Source organism: Rhinolophus ferrumequinum, chromosome X (genome assembly GCF_004115265.2).
Source record: "Rhinolophus ferrumequinum isolate MPI-CBG mRhiFer1 chromosome X, mRhiFer1_v1.p, whole genome shotgun sequence".
NCBI classification, from domain to species: Eukaryota; Metazoa; Chordata; class Mammalia; order Chiroptera; family Rhinolophidae; genus Rhinolophus; species Rhinolophus ferrumequinum.
The window spans coordinates 74766333-74787521 of NC_046284.1; the positions used below are offsets into that span (position 1 = coordinate 74766333).

General features: G+C 36.9%; 1 protein-coding gene across 2 annotated transcripts; it reads right to left on the reverse strand.

Annotated features, from left to right (window-relative positions):
• Window positions 1-1134: 1134 nt before the first annotated feature.
• Window positions 1135-18499, reverse strand: LOC117024857 (putative P2Y purinoceptor 10). Of its 2 annotated transcripts, none has more exons than XM_033110485.1 (2): window positions 7656-7675; window positions 1135-3319 (listed from the first exon to the last, which is right to left on the reverse strand). In XM_033110485.1, the coding sequence occupies exon 2, from the start codon at window positions 3268-3270 to the stop codon at window positions 2284-2286; it is 987 nt and encodes a 328-aa protein (XP_032966376.1). In that variant the 5' UTR covers window positions 3271-3319; window positions 7656-7675; the 3' UTR covers window positions 1135-2283. The 2 variants fall into 2 exon arrangements, with proteins under 2 accessions (XP_032966376.1, XP_032966365.1); XM_033110474.1 differs by lacking the exon at window positions 7656-7675 and adding an exon at window positions 18372-18499 and having other exon boundaries at window positions 1139-3319.
• Window positions 18500-21189: the final 2690 nt, after the last annotated feature.

Genomic DNA, 21189 nt, shown 5'->3' on the forward strand with positions numbered 1-21189 from the left:
TGATTCAAGAATATATATTTTGCTGTTCTCTCTCTCTGTTTGTCTCACCTCATGTCCTTTTGATAAGCATAGCAAAAACTATTCAAATTGTTGTTCATTGCAATACCTTCAATCAATCTCACTGATTTCTTGAGCTGTTATCTCATAATCTCAAGCATGGTCACTATTTCCACTGGCATTATGTAAGGCATCCCAGCCTTTAAAATTCAAGAACTAAATATTTCTTGCTTTGGTGTTATCTTTTTCTCTCTCAGTACAATAGGAACTCACATGTCAGGAAAAGCTTAATGATTCCACTTTAATGGTGGCCAAAAGAAAGGCACATAATTTAATGTGCCCACTCATCCACAAATCCTGTGCTTGAAACACTATCTTTTGTGGACAAATTGAAAAGAGAGACTGTAAGGTGTGACTATTTAGAACTTAGGTTCCTTTTCTCCACAAGCATAGCAGATGAGTAGTTCCAAATAGACTTCTTTCAAAATCACTCCTTACAGTGAGGCGGTTTATATAGTCATTCTGATAATGTTGCCATTATTTTCAAGCATATCTGGAAACCCACTTTATGCAGTGCCTTCAGATGCCAGTTAATAAAGCACACACACACAAAACAAACAAACAAACAAAAACCAGTTTCATTAATCTATAATTACAGAACTCTCTCCCTCCTTGAAATCTTGTTCTTTTTTGTTTTAATTCCTTCTTCTTAGTTGTCCCTTTGTCCTCTTCCATAGCCAGTCTGTGCAAATGGATATTTTGAGGACTACCACCTCCTTCATCTTCTCTGCACACCTAGGTTTTTGTTATTTAAATTGGAGGCGTAAAGGATTAGAATGATGGATGTGGCTTCATAAATGTCAACCGGAGAAACAGGATTGCTTATATTCAAACCCTTCATAATGACTCTGAAACAATACCTATAACCTCCAGGAAAATGAAGATAAGATTTCTAGAAAAAGGATACACACTTTCTCCCATTCATTCATGGTGTGATAATATTTTCAGTTTCTAATGCAATTCTGTGAGCTCTGTTCATAGAGAAATTTCTTAGTAAACACAAATTTGTTCAGAAAGATGTATAGTATTGTTTAAGAAGAAAGAGGTTGGGCAAGTTCAAAAAAAATAAATTTCACAGAATGTTCATCTCTCAGCTTTACAGTTTTCTTTCTTTAATCTATTTATGGGATTTGTATGGCCTAAAATAAGCCTTAAATTATATTTTGGGAGAAATAATGAACTATTTGTGTCTCTTATGCTCCTGATCATCAGGATTTTATAGATCAGGACAGTACTAGAGCAATCTATCTATTTATCATTTGATACCTTACAGCCTGAAACCTGACATTCACCCCTGCAGCCCACAGACTTTCCAGATAATCTCAGGCAAAATTGTGTAAAAATGGTCTCAGTCTCATGTGGTTTAGCTTTAGTCTGTGTCTTCACCATTCAAATCAAGTTTACTTTTGACCTAGTAAAAATAACAATACAAACAGAGGGGATAACTTAAACGTATGTGGTGTATATGGGACAAATTTTGACTCACCACTGTTTATTACCAGGCAAGTTGCTTCACCTCCCTGAGGTTCCATTTATTTATTTGTATTGGGAACTTCCACAAATTTACAAGAAGGGCCAGATGAGATGCTATATGTGAAAGTACCTAAGAAAGTGGCAACCCATAATACAATATATTTTCATCCAATATAGGCATCCAATATATTTTCAGTGAATAAACAAATTCCCGTGCCATTTAATCAGTAATAGGTTTGTGGTCCTGAAATTAATGTGCAAATTTCCTCAGTCTTCATTCTCCCCGTCCTGTACATTTATCTCTTAGAAAGACTAGAGATTTTTACTCTCATTCACAAATAAATGTCTTTATATTAAAAACAAAGACTTACTTTTACATGTGGAAAAGATTAATTGACTGTATCTTATTAACAATATCATATTTACTGAAGAAATGTTTAAGATAAAATATCCAATTTCCATTTGGTTGAAAACATCTGTAAAAACTTGATCTGGATATGTTAAATAAGAAAGTGCCTTAGAATTTTAAAGAGGAAACAGGTAAATTCCATCTTCCCTTTCTCTCCCACATTTTTCACAGTGTGCCTCCACCATCACAGCCCTTTGAGCACAACTATTACACAAGAGGACATTTATTTCTTTTATTCCCAAAGTTCAATTAAAGAAATCATCTGGCTGATTATTTGGCCTATGAGAGGAGAAAAACAGGAAACATAGTTAAACAAAGTTGTAATTGAAAAGTTATTTTATTTTTTAGCCAATCATTGATGAACCACTCTCCCTGCTCATGAGGCGGGAACGGGTCACAGAACTGCCATGGCGGGATAGTTGGTCACGAAACTCTGAGGCCATGAAGTAATAGAGAATTGGATCCAAAACGCAGCAGAGACTTGCAAGACATAGAGAAAAAGGGTGAAAATACAGTGTGCTTTTGACAATGGAAGGACTGCTAATGATGGCTTCCTTTACCATGGTGTAAAATATAAAGTTAATATGATAGGGAGTGAAGCATATGACGAAGACTGCAGCACACATGAAAACCATCCGCAGTGCTTTCTGCCTCTCACTAATTCCTTGGAAAGCCATTGATGGTTGTCTCAAGGATATGGTAGTTTTCCAGGTACACCATGCTATGATGACTACTGGGACCACAAATCCTGCCAGCTCAGCAACTGTAATCATCCCAACCAAAGCCACTGCATTCATTCGCTTGTATCCAAGATCAGCAAAGCAGGACTCATTGTGGTTGGCTAAGTCTGTGCTTCTCATGATGGGAAATGACAAACATACAGTCCCCACTACGACCCAGATGGCAGCACTGATGCCCACATCATACCTACGCTTCCAGTCTCTGGCCCTGAAGGGCTTGAGGAGAAAGAAGCATCTCTGAAGGCTGATGCATGTCAGGAAGCAAATGCTGGCATACATGTTGAGATACTTCAGGTAGAAGCACAGCAGGCAAAGGGTCTTTTGGAAAGGCCAGTGATGGCTGATGTAATAGTAAATCCGGAGGGGTAAGGACAGCACATGGGCAAGATCAGCCACGGAGAGGTTGATCATGAAAATGATGGCTTTATTTTTCTTGTTGATGTAGCGGCACAGAACCCACAAGGCTGCACTGTTGGCCAGAAGACCAGGGATGAATATGAGGGTGTAGGTGGTTGCATAGAGAGAGTATTGAAATGTTACATTAGTGACATCGCAGTTAGTCTCATTACTGCTTGTACCGTTGCAACCCATCTTGAATATTTCAGTATATTCATCAAGGTAAGCCGTGGAGTTATAATTCCTGCCCAAAGCAAAGGAAAAAAAAAGAGTATAATGGTTAATCAGTTCTTTAGTCAACACCCAGATTCCTTTTTGTACTTATAAAGACATAGAATATTACAATTAGAAGGGACCTGTTTACAGACGAAAAAGCAAATTTCATAGAAGATCTACTACTGATGTAAGGTCATCCAATTATTCAATTAGAGGACCATGGAAACACATTTAATTCAGCCTCCACATAATAGAAGTAGAAAAAGCAAGGCCCAGATAGTCTAACTTGTCTGTTGCAAGTAAGCATGTCCTGAAACATTTAGTCTATTGTTCTCACCATAGCCAAAAGTGTGTGGCAGTTGAGTCTGTTTCTTCTGTGTCCAAATTTGTCTTGCCTCAAGCTTTGGTTAAAGTGAATACTGCTCACTCATTCCCAATTGCAATGATAGAAATCCAGCTTCACCATTTTTGTCCCTTTGTCTCTCCCTTGTTTGCCAACTTGTGCATTGGGTCCTGACTTCCTATCTTGGCACTCCAGCACTTGGAAAATAGCCTGCCCTTTTACCCTGCATTGCCAGTATCCTGGCTGAAGTTCAGGGCTTGGGAATGTTACCTACTTATTATTTTATCACAATAGTTGATGGTTCTTGTGCATTTTGTCTCTCTCTCTCTTGGCTTAGGCCATATTACAAATTTACGTGAAAAACTTCAGTAATATATGAATTTAGAAGCTGAACTAGGATATTTTCCCTTATATGGTCTGGAAGGGAAACTCTTCCTCTAAGGGGAATTCTGTGCTGGTGTGACATCATGGACATGACAGATTATCCAACAGTGAATACTGATTAGGACACCAGCAAAACAGGCCACCAAAATCATTTTTTGGAAACAGTTTAAGATTTAATATTTTTTTCAGTAAAGTAGTCATCGTAAGGAGAAAAAAGATTTTTGGACTTCCTTAATCTTATTTTATGCTTTAGTGTGGTTTTTATTATGTATTGTATATAGGACCTGGGGAATATAGAGTAATCTTTAGGGCTTTTTCAAGGTCTCACTGTGGATTTATGCAGGCTGCCTGAAAATAAGAATGGCAGAAAAGCAACAATCTCATTCTTTTACTTTCACTTTCTTATAGAATTTTAGACTGGAAAGGAGCTTTGAAAATCATTTCATTCAGCCTCCACATAATACAAGTAGAAAAAGTAAGGCCCAGAGAGGAGTTCATTAAGGTAACAAAGCCACTGAACAGAAATCCGTGACTTCAAACAGGAGGACAATGTGCTTAACCTTTTACAAACATAGCTTCTGTCCATATTGCAGAAATAAATGTTTGTTGCATTTAGAGCTAGAAGTGGAAGAAATAAAGCAGGAAGGTAGTTCCTCATATAGAATAAGGGTTTTTGTTGTTGTTATTATTTTTATTTTGTTTTGTTTTGTGTTTATAAAAACAAAGGAGTAGCTTGCTTTTAAATTCTCCTTATAAGTAGCAGAATTACTTTATATATATATATATTTAAGTCCTGCTCCAGGAAATAGAAATGTGATTTAAAAAACAACAACAGCAACAACAACAAAAACAGAACACCAAGTGATTAATTTTAATTCACAGATAAAAGAAAGTCAATGTTATCAGCTACCATTACTCTGAAAACTACTTTCACTTTCCTCTGATATTCCATTCTCCGTACTTTGCCTGTCTATTATATGTCCTAAAAAATCATACAGTCATCTTCCTTATGTATGTATGACTTACAACAGAGGGCGGAGGGGTGCTCACAGGTGAAAAGACAGTAAATAATCATCATGGTATGACTATCAATGATGCACCCCAGAATCTGTAATGGAATTTTTTACATGCGTTATCTAATTTCATTCTCATAACTGTCCTAAGAGGTAGGTACTATTATTACTCTCATGTGCAGATGAGGAAACTAAGGTTCAAAGAGATTCAGTAAATTGCCCGAGGTAACAATGCTAGAAAATGTTAACAATGAGATTTACTATCATGCCATACTTGTTCCAAAGTCTATGCTATTTCTACTATACCACTTGCTTCTCCCTGCTCAGGAGGGACTACTTAATAGAATGGGGTTCATTGTGACACCTGGAAGGCACATTATAGTAGAACCTTTCTAGTCCCACAGTAGAATATAATTATCTTATAACACTAGGATTACTCTAGGTAGGCCATTAGGATATAACAAAAAATTTTCCCTCACACACGTCACTAATCCCTCCTCATCACCCACTTTGACTTTAATATTAGCATTGTTTCTACTCTCATCTATTACCCATACAGAGGCTATGAGAGAGCAAGGGAAGATACATTAAGTGCATTTCAGTTTCAAGAACTAAGAAGAGCTCACACACACCCAAATCACACTTCTACTTTTTCAATTTACAGACATGAGGATTCGTTCCTGCTTCACTGGTGTAGTAAGTTTCACTTACTAAAGGGGCAAGTTCTCATCTCTTTCCTGTGGGTTCTTAAAGCCTCTGCAATTCACAGTCTATTGTGAGTTTACAGATTTTCATGGCCTGCTTTCCTAAACCGCTTCTATTCTCCAGATTGAAAGGGAGGTAGGAAGGGTTTTTCCCCAAATCTGTTTGGTTACTATTATTAAACATAAAATCCCCAATTATAGGGAGATGCTGGGGGGATTTCTTTTCTAGGGCAGAAATATAAACTCTCTCAGAGAAAGAATGTTTAACTTGTTGTGGGCAATCTGTGACATTTCTGAAATTTAAGAAAGGAGAACAACCTAAGAAGCCACTAACAGGAAAATGCTGAATGGAAGGGCTAAAGTCAGAATATGTTCCTTCTCTCTGTCTCTACCTCTGACTCTGTCTCTTTCTCTCTCTTTGGCTCTGGCTCTACTGTTGACTACTGGTTGTTTTTGCCCACTGTAATGCCAATCTTTCTCCCCTTTAATATAGATGTATTTTTTGTTTCCTATTTCAGAATGAGGTGTGAGATTGGTGTCAGACTTAAGTCTGAGTTTCTTTCTCAGTCAGTGCCATGATTCTCCTCCCAGACACTCAAGGTAGAAACTGGCAATTCATCCAACCTCTATCACTACATTTTGCTCATATCCAATCAGAAACCAGGTGATTCTCCCTCCTAAAAAGCTCTCAAATCCATATTCAATCCATCCGTACTTCTATTGTTGCCATCTTAATCCAGGCCACTGTCATCATTCTTCTTGACTGTTGTGACAGATACCTTACTGGACTCCCTGCATCTGTCTTGCCCCTTGCAGTCCATTCCACATACTGTGTCTAATGCTAACATTAATTACAACTACCATTTATTGAGGGAGGGCTATCATCTATTTGCAGGCTAAGCACTCTTCACATATTATCTCGTTAATCCTCATAGCAGCCCTATAATTATTTCTATATTACAAATGAGGAAACTGAGACCAAGAGAAGTTAAGTAAGTTGTACTAAAGTCACAAAAACTGAATAGTGTAAAGGTGGTGTATTAGAATTGGAATACGTGCTTGTTTTCATACTCCCTTATCTCTGTCATGGCACTTACCACACTTATTGAAATTCTGTTGGCATGTCTTTCTCTTTAATTAGATTTTGCATTTCTTGATGACAGGAACTATGTCATTTCTTGACCCATTTTTACCCTTTCCACACTGTGGCCAAAGTGATCTTTCTTTGAAATATTATGTCATTCTCCTGTCTAAAATCCTTTGCATGTTCTATATTGCATTAAGGCCAAACTTCTTACTGTGGCCTTAAGGCCATACCTAATATGGCTCTTGTGCCCTTCTACATCAGCTCATGGCATCCTCTTCCTCAACTGTGTTTTAAGTACACTGAGATGCATTCATATTTTAGAACAAGCCAAGCTTTTGTTCCTGACTAAGTCTTTTGCACATCTTGTTCCCTCTGTCAGGAATTCTCTTCCTCTAGATCTTCACTTCTCTGACTCCATTTAATGTCAGTTTGCAGGTCAGAGAGAACTTCACTGTCAGTACTATCTAGGTAGTCCTCCACATCACTATATACTCTCTTACTCTCTGTTCTTTCTCTTTATAGCATCAACATTTGTAATTCAAAGGTCTGTTTACATGTTTATTGGCTATTTTACCAACTATGCCATTAGCTCTATTCATGCCATAACAAACTCGGTTCTGTTCATCACCATATAGCCAAGACAAACTGCTATTTAGCAATAAAAGTAGTATAATTGGATTGAATTGCATACACAATAGTTTAAAGTCTTTATTCGGCAACTTTATGCAAAAATGTAAACCCTGATATATTGACTAATGCATTTCTGCTGCCTGCTGTTTCCTTAAATTTTATCTTCTAATTGGGCTATTATCATCAATATTCCCTGCACCTACCTTTTTCAACTCATAAAAGTCATGCCTGTAGAAGCCTGAAGAAAGTGCAAAATAAAAAAAAAAAAATTAGAAATGACAGGTAGTCAGACATATCCTATGGGTAGAAACCAGCACGGCCCAAGATCTCAGAGTACCATCAACACTATTATCTGAAACTCAGGAAGAAGGTAGTAGTCCTTCTAATCTATTTCCAAAAGCATCTCAACCCCTTATTGTTGTTGATTGTTATTCTGTGAAAGGATCGCTTTCCTTATCTCATCAGCAAATAATTTCCTACCCACCTATGCATGGGACCTGGAATGAGAGTGAGAAGGCTGCATCTGTAGTTCCCAAAACTCTCCACAGATGGAAAGTAAGTATAAAGGGAAAATAAGTTTGTCTATTTGCTTTTTTTTTTGCTTTTACTTTTTTTCTATGGCTTTTTGAGAATTCTGACTGCCTTGGAGGACATCAGTCAATCATCATATACAGAAGGTGTCAAAAAAATGTATACACATTTTAAGAAAGGAAAAAAAACTGTACAAAATTGCGCTGATGGTAACCACCTTGTAATTGCAGAAGTCAAACGTGACTTGTATTCACCTTTTGTTATCAGTTTATGTTGAGTATTACAATTTTAATACAGTTTTTTGCTTTCTTAAATGTGTATACGTTTTTTGGCACCATCTGTATTTAATAAGCATCATCCTATGAACTCTGTGTTAAGTTCTGTGGAGAAAATAGAATCACCCGCTATAATTTTTTGTCCCTGTGAAGCTTCTGGTCTGATGGGGGAAATATTTTTTAAATCTCCAACATCACAATCAGTGAATGACAAGAACTAAAGTAAATGGCTTAGGTGAGAAGAAATAATTATGTTAGCACAGCATCATCTCTGTGAGGTAAGTGAGACAAATACCAATAATACCCCTATTACAGTTTTTAGCTGACAAAGAGATGCATTTGAGAACAATTTGGTACCCTATTAAGTCACAGGGTTAGAATATGGTGGAACTAGGACAAAAAGTGAGGTTTGTAGGCCTCTTACTCAATGTTCTTTGTAACATGTCAGGCTACTTCTGTTGAATTCTTAAAGATAGAGCACCTCAAGTCAGAGAATAGGGTTTATGCGTCAAGCCATCTGCATTCTCTTATTGGTCTCTGTAGGTATAGGTTTGGAGAGAAAAATAGAAGTGGTGACTGGGGAAGAGATAAAGTTAACTGTACTTTGTCTAAATTATACACTACTGTATTTATATCCTAGAAGCTCTTCAAAACTGTTGTCAAGTCCCATTTCCTCAAGAAAGCCTGCACTGGGTATTACCAATAATATTTATATGAGATTTAGTAATTCATGATTTAATTCAGCAAATGAACATTCTTCTATCTGTGTATACAACATGCTAATTGCTGGTGATGGTGGAGTGGGTTGGGAAATCTCAGTGAAGAATAATACATGATTGTTGCCCTCAAGAAGGTTATAGTTATTTAGGAAAGATAGACATAAGGATAACTAATCACAATAGATTTTTTTTTTATCATTTATATCCCTCACACTGGTGTGTACACACCTCCGCCCAACCACTATCCCTCTGACATCGCACAGAACAATTACAGTTCCACTGTCTCTATTCCTAATGCTGTACTCCGCTTCTTGTAAGTATATACATATACATACACACACACACACACACACACACACACACACACACATATGAACTTGTAGTTGACATTCATTATTGTTCAGCTTCAGCTTCAGGTGTACAATGCAATGTCATAATAGATTTTTAAATGTACCATGAAAGAAATAACAAAGAAGTTTCTGTGGAGGTAGAAATGAATCCTGCACAGAAAAGGAGAATTGGAAGCTCAACTTTAAGGATAAATTCATTTTCAATAAACAGTTATGGAGTGAGCAGGGTGTAGGAGAAGAAAGGATGGGAAAGGAATTCCCAAAGTGAGTGAATTGCATTCAAAAATCCCAAAGTTTTATTAACCAATGTCACCCCAATACATTTAATTTAAAAGGTAAAACAAAATAAAAAAGTTTTAAAGTCTCAGAGTATAAAAATGAATGGCCTATATAATCATAGGTGTTCTAGCCCAGGTGGAGAATAGGGTGAGGTGGTGGAGAAGATCATATGGGAGGTGAGAGTGGGAGAAGGTAACAGAAAGGAAAAGAGACTAAAAAATGTAGATATAAACAGATCATGGAGGGTTTTATGGGGAATCATTGAAGGATTCTGGGAATAGATGTGATATTGCCATAGTTGTGTTTTAGAAAGATCACTCTGGCAACAGTGTGGATGATGGATTAAAAAGATGGAAAAACAGAGACAAGAAGTCCAAATCATTTGGAAGTTTGTAGGGTGATCAACATTCCAGGTTTGCCTAGGGCTGAAGGTTTCCTGGGACATAGAATTTTTAGTGCTAAAACCATGACAGGGCAGGGCAAACAGGATAGCTGGTCACCCTATTATTGCAACAGTTGAGATAATAAAAAATAAGCTCTGGATTTATTATAAACTCTGGGACATTACAATTTCAAATAAAAGTCAGAAATAGAATTGACCAGTTTTGGAGACTGTTTAACTGAGGAATCAAAGATAATTTAGTTTTTTAAAACATGTGGAATATAAAAAGATATCACAGTTTTGCACTTTTCCAAAGCCCTTTCAAATCAGCAGCTCACAGCATTCATGGCTCCTGACAATCTGAATCAATTCACCTCTTTCTTATTCCAAGGAAGTACTCTCTTCCAAGCTTTTCAAATTTGTACTATCTGCCAAGCTTCATCAATTTTTGACTCTACAAATGGTTTTATTTCTCTAACATTATCACTCAGCTGCACTGTAAAATTACCTCCCCTACCCAGCCTAGATTAAATGATCAACTTAACTACTCTCATATTAGAACCCTTAACTTCCTTGTTTGCCATTCTTCTGCTGTACCAGCCTGGCAAGGCCTAAATCCCAGAACAAGTCCACAGTCCTTTTTTTTTTTTTTTTTTTACTGTCCTAACTGCTAAATGATCCTATTAAAAGTATCAGGATCTATTTGGAATGCCCAAACTAGAAATTTATGATCTCCAGTCTAAGATTATTTTGCTTCAGCCTCCTTTTGCACACCTCTGATTAGTATCTTCTCCTATTCCCATGATGGCCATTCAGCACCTTCACAACTCTACTAAAGCTTCTTCTCTTCTCTTCTCCAATCCCCTGTGTGTGTGTGTGTTTTTTTTTTTTTTCTGCAGAGAATCTTACTTCTTAAATCACAGAGAAAATTTAGCTTATTTGGTGAGAAGCAATTCAATTTCATCCATTGTCCCCTCCCAACACACACAATCTTATGTGCAGCTACATCTTTCTTACTTCTCAACACAGCTGTCTTTCCTGTTGCTAAAGATGAATTCCCATGTTCTTAATCCCTTTTATTTCTCATTAATTGATCCCTTTTACTCCTAGATCATCATTCTCTCCTCCACTCTCAGTCAGATCTTTGTCATCAAGTCTCTCCAGACCCTGAAATAATCTTATCTTGTCTATGCATCTTATTCTAGCTTTGTCACTTTCCTTCTCTTCTTAAATAAACTCACAATAGTTGTTTACACTGATTGTTTACTTTTCCTTACTTTATATCCATTCTTCAGTGCACTCCAAGGTAGCATGCATTCCCTCAAAACCTCACTGAAACTGCTTTAGCAAAGATGACAAATGACCATCATGCTGCTGAATCATGCATGACTTCTTTGCTGCCATGGACACAGTCTGACCACTTCCATCTTTTTGAAATGATCCTGTCACTTGGCTTCTTAACCACAACTCTTTCTTGATTCTCCTTCTTAAATGTATATCCTTTCATACTGAGTCTCTTTCATGTTTTCTTTTTTATCTGCACATCCTTTAAATGTCCATTATCCTCAGGTCTGCATCTTCTCTTCTTATTCAGCATCCCAGTGCTAACTAACATCATTCACTTTCATGGCTTCAATTACCAGCCATATCTTGATGATTCTCACGTCTCTGCGTCTAGGCATGGCCTCTCCTCAGATATTAAACCTGTATGTCCAACTTCCAGCTGAGATTTCCCATTTGTATGTCTCCCAGGCACCTCAAAATAAATATGTACAAAATGAAACTCATCATACTCCCTGACCTTTCATTTTATATATCCACCACAATCTACCCAGTTACAAGACCCAGAATCCTCAGAAAAATCCTAGACCTCTTCTTCTCTTTCATTCAATCAACCATGTTCTCTCTCTCTCTCTCTCTCTCTCTCTCTCTCTCTCTCTCTCTCTCTCTCTCTCTCTCTCTCCTTAATACACTTATTAATTGATCTACCTCCCTCTCTTGCTCCCCTTTTCTTTCTCCTCTCTCTCTCGATTATTAAAATACTGATTAATTGATCTACCTGACTCAAAGATTTTCCTCTTAGAATATATTATTTACTTTGCTACCAAAATGATGCATAAAAATGCAAATCTGGGCTACCATGTCACCACAGGAATTGTTTTAACAATATGCTCACTGAATTAAATTGAAGTTTTCCATTTATGTGTCTGTATTTCTAACTCAACCATGAACATTTTGAAGGTGAAGGCCATGTCTTACTTATCTTTAAATCTCCAGAAACCAGCAGAATGATAGGCACCTAGTCATTCAGTAAATATCTTTAACTGAACAAATAATCTGCCTTATGATAACTCTTATATTTTTAATTACTTATGGATCTCTCCACACTGGGCTGTGAGTTTTGTTAAGTCAGAGGTCATATCCTGAATTTCATTATCACTGTCTTTCTTTCTAACCCTTAAACAAAGCTAAACATATTAAAATAGTTGATGTTAACTAGCCTATCTAGGGAATAACTCCAGGAATTTAACCTCATTCATGTTGCATAACCAACTCAGTTAACTATGACCACACAGACAATAAAGGTCAACAAAATTATAACCTGTGAAAATGCCACATCCTCAGCATATACTACAGACCCCTAACTCTGTGTTTATGGACCACCCAGACAGATATGAGAGCAGAATTCCCAGTGATTCTGATATCAATCATTAAATAAGTAGATGCCTTTTGGTTTCTCCAGTGTGCAGTGCTGTGTCCAGGGTACACACTGCCTACAGCAAATACCAGGACCATGAAGAGGGATACCTCTTCTCTTGAAAAAGGAATCTGGTGACAGGCTCTAAACCTTAAAGAGAATGACCAGCACAGAGTTCTAAGGTGATAATCAGAGCATAAAATCAGCTGCCATCTTTGAGCCAATAAGATTCACTTTTAATGTGTGGCTCTAAGGATGTTCCTGTTAATGAAGATTGATATAAAATTATGACTAAAACTCCAACAAACTCCTTTCTTCCTTGATCCCATCTCAGAGGTCAATATTTTACTCCTATTTTAAGGTCCTATCTCAATTCTCATCTTTTCCTTGCCCTGGGCAATCCTATTATAACTTCCTCCTTTTTTTACTCTTAGTGGACTTATAGGCCACACAATGAAAATCTCTCTCTGAGGGAAGTCTCTGTATCTTAGACTTTTATATTCTTTACTTTGCTTAGCAGAGGGTTAGGCACATAGTAGGGGCTCAGTTCATGCACATTGACTTGTAAAGGAACGTATATGGAGAATAGACACATATTAGCTAAGCCTTCGGCAGTTTTACTTCTAATGTCTCTCATGAGCTACTCTCCCAAGCAACAGCCATAGTCTTTTTCCCTATGCTACTGAGGAAATTATGGGCAAGGCAAGGATAATAAAGATGGAGTCTAATATATCTGGACACTTAAGAGTTTCAAAGACTACAATCTCAGCTTTTTATTTCAAATCCAACAGGAATCCCATAAACTTAAATGAGAATTTGGTCATTAAACACTTCACTTTATGAAATACCTAAAATTTGTCTCAGAATACAGATTTATGTCAGGTGTTTAAATATGATTAAATGAAGCCGAGTCCAAGAGCTTAGTAAGTACCAATAACATCTACACAAAGGCAGCTTTTCTTCTTAACCAACTACCTCAATACTGTGGTTTCACAAAGGTACAACCAAAGTGAGTTTATATTATTGTAACATCAGAATTTGTACCAGATTCCTAAGTCTAGGTGAAATACTAAATCCAAGGAGTTTCCACATGCATCCTGTCAATCACTAGCTAAGTGCTATTAATATGTTACCTTTAATCTGTGTAAGAGCTCTAAGTTAATTATTAGCATACCCCTTTACAGATCAGAAAATGGAGGCTCAGCAGGATTAAGTAGCTTTTGAAAAGTCACAGTTATTATGAGTTCAATTGTAATAACGCTCTTCATGAGCAGAGAAAGCTAAAATTCTTCTTATCCAAACAGCTTATTGTATGGACAGATATTTTAAAATGGGATTTCTGTGGATAAGAGTGTTCTTCAAAGATGAAGAAGCTATAATTCTTGGTTCTATTTCTAACACTTTTATAACTATGTATATTTGGCATGTGACTGCTCACCAGGTGTCAGGGTAGGGTTGTATCAAAACCAGAGATCTTTATGGAATTTTTTCTGTGATTCCAAGCCGTAATATATTTATGTATAGAATACTGGAAAAATTTCTTTATAACAGTAGTGAGCTAAATGTGACAGTATGTTGTAGAATGGGGAATACTCAAAAACATTAGAACTTCTTGAAAAGAGTACTGGATTTGGAACTAAGACACTTGGATTCTAGTAACTATTCAAATACTAATTTGACTATTAATTATTTAAATACTAGTTTTACTATTAATTATTCAAATACAAATTAATTATTTCAATACTAATACTAATTCTAGTAAATATCCAGATATTTGTTTTGCCCTGCTAAATCCCTTCCATTCTGTGGGTTTAATTTCCCTCATCATTAAAATAAGACAATTTGAACTGGATGAGCTTTTATGCCTTTCCAGTTCTAACTTGCTTGACTTTAGCAACATGGCTCCTCTCAACCCCTGCCCCTAACTAATAGTACCAGCACTAACACTGCCATCATTAATGTAGCCACCAACATCTCAACCCACCTGCTGATTTGTACTTTACAAAACATTATTATATCTATAATTGCTGTTAATCGTCACTAAAGGTATATATTGTAAATAATAAGGTCAGACGATGTCATCCTCATTTTACAAGTCAGGAAGCTGAGACTCAAAATAAGTGACTTAATTTACCTGAAGACATAAGGTTAGCAAATGACAGAGTGAGGAGGGTGGGACCTAGGCCTCTGGCATCAAAGGGACTGCTCTTTTTCTAGTACAACTCTAAAAAGCTTTATCCTTTCACTTGTCCTTCTTTTAATCTCTCATCATTAAGTCACTAATACCACTCAGTGAACATGTTTATCAAATTTGCTTATCTTATTTTCTTTGATGGCAGTGCCAGTATGTGGGCTTGTCATTTTGGGATAAAGGAAAATTCAATTGGGAAAAGTTGCTGATGGGAATTCTTCCCACTCCCTAGAGGACAACCTTTGTAGGCCATTGGGAACCTACCTTGCATTGCCTTATCTTATATTTTTCTTCTTTCAACCACAAAAGTCTCACATGAATTACGCAAGTCTGTCTGACCCCCATTTATATGGTGTCCTTTATTCAATCGCTTGCAACCATAGCCAAAGAAGAGCAACTCAAATTTGGAACTCTGTGGTTTCCTGAATTAATTAAAATCAACTCTAAATAACCCACGAAGATTTGGATATATTCTGCAAGTGCACACATTTTTTTCTATAAATTAGAAGAAGTGAAAATTATTTTAATCCTTAAAATGAGTTAAAAAACATTAGACTATTCACAAACTAACCAAATTTGAATTGAACTTGCATGCATTCACCTTTATAAATAATTTTTGAAAGAGGCCTGATTAGATGTCATTTTTGCAATTGGGGCAGCATTTTCGAGGTGGAAAACATCATGTTCTTTGGGCAGACCTGGGGTCATATCTTGACTTAGTTATCAGCTGTCTAGCCTGAAACAGCTCACTTCATATCTCTGGGCTTCAGTTTCCTCATTTATAAAATTAGGATCACAGTACCTGCAACATAGATTGTTGTGAAGATTAAATGGAAAATGTATATGAAGTACCTATTTTCATGTCTGGTAAACAGTAGACATTGAATAAATGTCAGTTCATTTCCCATTTACTCATAATCTCCCTGGGCCTTTGGTTGAATTCTGGACTTTTCTGGGTTTATGAAATCCCTCCAAATGTATAGCTGTGAGAGATGGCTGGCAGACTAAAACAATAATTCTCATAGTGGAACAGTGGAAAACATGTGTTACTTGAAAAAAATAATATTCCGTATTGTAGTCAATGTATTTGAAATTCAAAATCATTCTCCCTATAGTACAAACTGGTGAAAGTATAGATCTTCAAAATATTTTTGGCTGTTGGGCACACAGTACTTGGAAAATGTTAATGCAATGGGGTAGGCTTTTCTAGGAGTCCAGAATCTGGTCCTAGGGAGGCAAGTCTACAATAATCTTATAGTGATAGTTTTCAAATGTTTTTCAAAGGGAACCATGGTTTTAAAAGATTGTGAAATACTGATTGAGTGACACTGTCATTGAGGAAATCAGATTTCAGAATTATTTCCCTTGTTTGCTGTTTGCGTTTTATCATTTGAAAAAAGAAAATTACTTGCAAAACACTTGCCTGTGGTCTAAAAAACGAGGCTCTCATGATAACATTATTCTGAAAGAAACATAATGTCCCTTGGCAAAGGTTACTGGGTTCCCTTTGAGATATAGAGTGTATTTCCAGAAGGTCCCCTTTAGTTAGATTTCCCTACTATAGTTCCATTGTATACCACTTCGTGATACATAACTCTTCTCAGGCACCTAGAAGCCTAGAGTCAAATCATTGTACTGCTAGAAAGGAAATTAAAGACCATCTATTCCAAGCTTTCCCCTTATTATAGGTTAGAATATTGAGAGCCAGAGAAATAAAGCAACTTGCTTAAAGCCACACAGTGAGTCACTGAAAGGACTTGAAGTGTACTTTCTGTGTATGGATCCATCTACTTCATCACTCTCGCTGTGATGCATGTGAATCAAAATAGATGAAAACTTCCCTATACAATCCGTGACCTGGCTTGAAGTAGACTTTTGACTAAATATTTTTAAATAAAGCATAGACTACCTGCCAGTCATTGCCCTGATTGTTATAACTCTTAGAAAGGGTGGTTTCACAAGAGACAGCTCTGTCTTCTTTGCTAGAGCTGTGACAGAAGGCAATAGACATCCCTGCATCTTAGGACACCAATTGAGTTATGAAGAGCCACTCCAAACCACCCAGAAGTATGATCATTAGACATCTTATGCTCCACCATTGCCAGGATATGAGCAGACTATACAACTTGAAATCAACATCTTTCCCAGTTGAGCCACAGAATGATCTGCTTTTGACCAAAGAAGGACCTGTGTTCTACAGGAACAATTGCAAAGACAGTTACCCTGAATGCATGACCTAATTATTTGTATACTTCGGGCCATTTCCTGCCTCAGTGCACCAGCATATCACATTTTTTTAACAGTGAATAATTTTACAATTGCTAAGAGAAACTCCTCTTTTAATGGAAATGGTCATGACTCCCCAAATCCATTTGGAACAATAAAAATAAAAATGTCTCCACTTGCAGAATCCTTGGGACTGAGATTACTCCCCCCAAAAGCACAACAAACCTTGTTTTCATTCTATACCAAATGATCCTGGTACCAACTAGCATGGCACAGTCCACCTTCAAGGACTCCCCAAATGGAAGTTCCTTTTTGACTCAGTCATCTTAACTCTGGACCAGAGAGGCTGCTAACACTCAGAGTAATGAGAACAGTAATCATTGAGAGACAGGTGCCTCTCTTTGGTGGCTCTGCTATCCAGTACGGCTAAGCTTGGGTCAAAAATCACCTTTCAAATGATCAAGAAAGGCCCCTGAACAGACTTTGAAATCATTTTACCAGAACTTACCACCTAGGATATTTTCTCCTTTCCTAACATAAAATCCAACATAGTTATAAATACATTTACAGTATTGTCTGGTAGGTACAGGCTACTATAGGAAAAAGGACATGATTTAGAAGACAGTTTCTAGTTCCTGTTCTACCACTAACTAGCTGAGTGATTCTAAATGTCTTAACTGGCTCTCAGTTTTCACATCTGTATCGTGAGGGATTTAGATCTTAAAGATCTCTTTCAGCTCCAAAATCTATGATCTGACATTCTTTCCTTCTCTCTTGATAGAACTTACTATCTGTTGCTATATCTGTGAAAGCTAAAGTTACCAAAGCAAGAAGCTTATACATAAAAATTTGTCTTCATTATGCAGCTAAATAAATAATATAGAGCAGAAATTCAAATCCTCTTTTTTCTGTCTGAATATGTCAAATTGTTCCAATGAGTCTCAGAAACACACTCTTTTCTTACCACTTTGTGTCATCCTCCCAAGTTGATGAAGTAACAAAGAGCCCTCAGCAAAGAGTGAACTCTGTCACAGACTCCATGCTCCTGTGTTATGGTTGGGACTGATAGCATTAACCCTAAATATGTACTCTAGTCAGACTCAAGGAAAATCACCATCACTCCTGCTATAAGATGTCTGAAATGAGGAACCAGGGACCATTTTCAACTTGGACACTGGTCCCACATCTGCCACTGTCCTAGACATTTATACCACCACTGACCTTCCCACATGAAACCACCAATTCCCAGATACTAAGATGGAACTTACCCTGGAGCCTTGCTGGAATTAGCACTCTTGTTTCTTTGCAGGGAGCTGGGGGTAAAAAAGCCTAACTCTAAGTGGTACGGATCCTGCTGATAGCTGACAAATTTGTTGTTGAAAGAGGAAGTTGAGTGCGTTTGGTGTCTCACCACAGAAACCTTATTTACACAGACTGAAGGTAAGTTCCTTGAGCAGATGACGCTACTCAAGCTTTATTTCATTGGTGCAGAGAAATTCAAAGAGCATGGAGCCAAAGGTTGTGCAAAGTCAAGCAATGACTGTATATCAGTCTTCCTCACTGTTTCTCATCTTATCTCCTTCCACCACAACCCACATGCCTATCTGTCTCACTAGATTCCAGTAGGCTCCATGGCAAAATGGGATTTTGAAGCAAAATCTGAAGGGAGTTTACCCAAGAGCAAGAAAGTTGCAATTTCTTCAAGTCTGAGGGGCAAAGGGTGAAGAAACCTCAAGAAAACTCAGAAATAACAGCAGTAAGATTAACTTTGCTTAAGCTGTTCCCTCCATCTGGAGTGCATTTCCCTCAACCTCTCATCTCTCAAGGCTCATAGTTTAATGTATAGTTTAGTTATTTCTGTACATTTCTTATCCCTTCTGGTATACTGAAAACTGCTTGAGGGCTAAGTTCATGTCTGACTCATCTCTGTATTCCCAACCAGTCCAGAACAAGTCACTTTTATAAATGTTTGTTGAATAAATAAGTGAGGGAATGTATGAAAAAATAAATATTAAAATAATTCATGAATAAATAAATGAACAGTGTTGATCACTGAGTCTCCCTACAGTTTACTACAATTTTGGTTTTTATGTATAACGTCCACAGGGATTTTTTAAGTATGCAAATAAAGAAAGATCATACTCTTAGGGACATACTCTTAGGGACAGCAAAGTTTGAGAATAGTTCTGAGAAACGAGGCTTGCAAACAGCACAAACCTCTGTGGGCAAGTAAGAGAACCACATTCAGACACCATGGCCTGGAGCTGCAAAGAGACTTCTGGGTAATATGCATAGCAAAGGAGAAAAATAAAGTATTGTGTGTTAGGTTAAACAATAGCATTTGGATTTATGGATAAGATTGAATAAATAAGCAAATGGATGACAACATTTTTGTAGTTGGGCAACCTGGATCTGCAACAAGCTCTCCTTATAAAACCAGAGCCCTCTGAAAACTGGGTGGAGCCATGTCCAATACTCAGAAATGTCTAATACAAATTTCAAAGACATCAAGAGATGGAAAAGAAACACTTTTAGCACTAGAAACTAAGAGCTTTAACTGACTGTTGAAAAGGCCATGGCTTGTGAGAACTGGCAAAAGGAGAGTATATCCATCCTAGCTGAGTTATATCAAATGAAACATGCTTGACCTTGCAATCCACTTCTTAATTCTGATTTCATATATTTATACAGCTCCAATCTGTTATTAATTTAGTATTCTGACTTGGCATCCTTACTGAAAGGAGAATATATTGACAGGCCAACACACATTTCAGTCCATTTGGCAGTTCTGTTCCTTACTATAAATTATTAAATTGGCTTTCTGGTACAAATCCATCCCTTGTGAGTTGGGGCCCCATGAGCTAGTTTTCCTAGTGCATGATCCTACTCTGGACAAAGAAAGTTCCAGATCTGTTGAGTGTTAAAGCCAAACCCTGGGACAGAAAGAGAAAAGGAATCCTTTCCTCACAATTAGCTATTGTTACTACCTCCCACCGTTATTTCACAGACAATACCTTAACATTGCTAAGAAGAAAGCCTGTCAGCTTACCTCATTTCTCTCATGCATGCAAGTATACTCTCCTTTCATTGGCCCTAAAAAGGGAAGAAAAAGTAGCTCAGAAGTGACGACCCAATTTAAGCAAAGGAAATTTCAACTTAGGTAAAGTTTGAGTGTTAATTAAAAGGAGCAAAACTGTGGACAAACAAAAACAGCTAATAATTTAACAATAATCTCTGACTGACTTTTAGGAGAGAGTCTACTAATTATTGAGGATCACTGATGGTCTAGGAATTATTATCACCTCAAAGCAAGTAATAAATATCTAGTCATAAGAGTCTAAAAAAATACTACAGCTGTTCCATTTTGCCCATAGTTCTGAACTCTTATTTTCTCTCTATGTTTAGATGGAAGTTTATTATAACTGGTGCATTGTATCTCTCCTAGGCTGGGAAAAGTTTATGAGTTGATGCTCCAGAGGCTCTTAAATCTTCTCTAACAGTGACAGTAGATTAGGAATGACAGCTATTAAAAAAATTATTCATTGTACTATACTGTATTTTGTAGGAGCCCCAAGAGTACTACCTGATCTTAGTGGTAAAAAGAACTAGATTTTTACTAATAATAGGTTTGACTTGATTCTTATGGATACTGATAATAGTGTCATGTGTCTCTTTTTACATGGTCTGCTGAAAAACCTGGAACTAATGTATAGTCTACTGTTAGCAAGTTTGGAGATCTTTTCATGGTGTGCTTTTTTTTGATTATCCTCTTTCTTGATTCTATTCTTATGTTCTTGCCCATTTTTTCTTTATTATTTTAAACCTTATTATCCATTTATGTGGATGATAAATTGATAATTTATCATCCACATAATAGTATACAGCCTTGCAAACCATCTTCAATCCTTTCTGGAACAATAGTGGAATAAACAAGTAAAAAAAAAAAAGTGAACTGTGACCTCAATCCCTTCTGCGTTAGAACTCGTGAACATTAATTGCTTTATATAAACTATCTTCAGGAGTTTTCCATATCTGCTTCTACAACCACAGAATATTCCTGCACTTTGTTTGGAATCAATCATTCAA

Excerpts from the sequence above, each read along its gene's own strand:
- LOC117024857 (XM_033110485.1), bottom strand. The coding sequence starts at position 3,270 with ATGGGTTGCAACGGTACAAGCAGTAATGAGACTAACTGCGATGTCACT.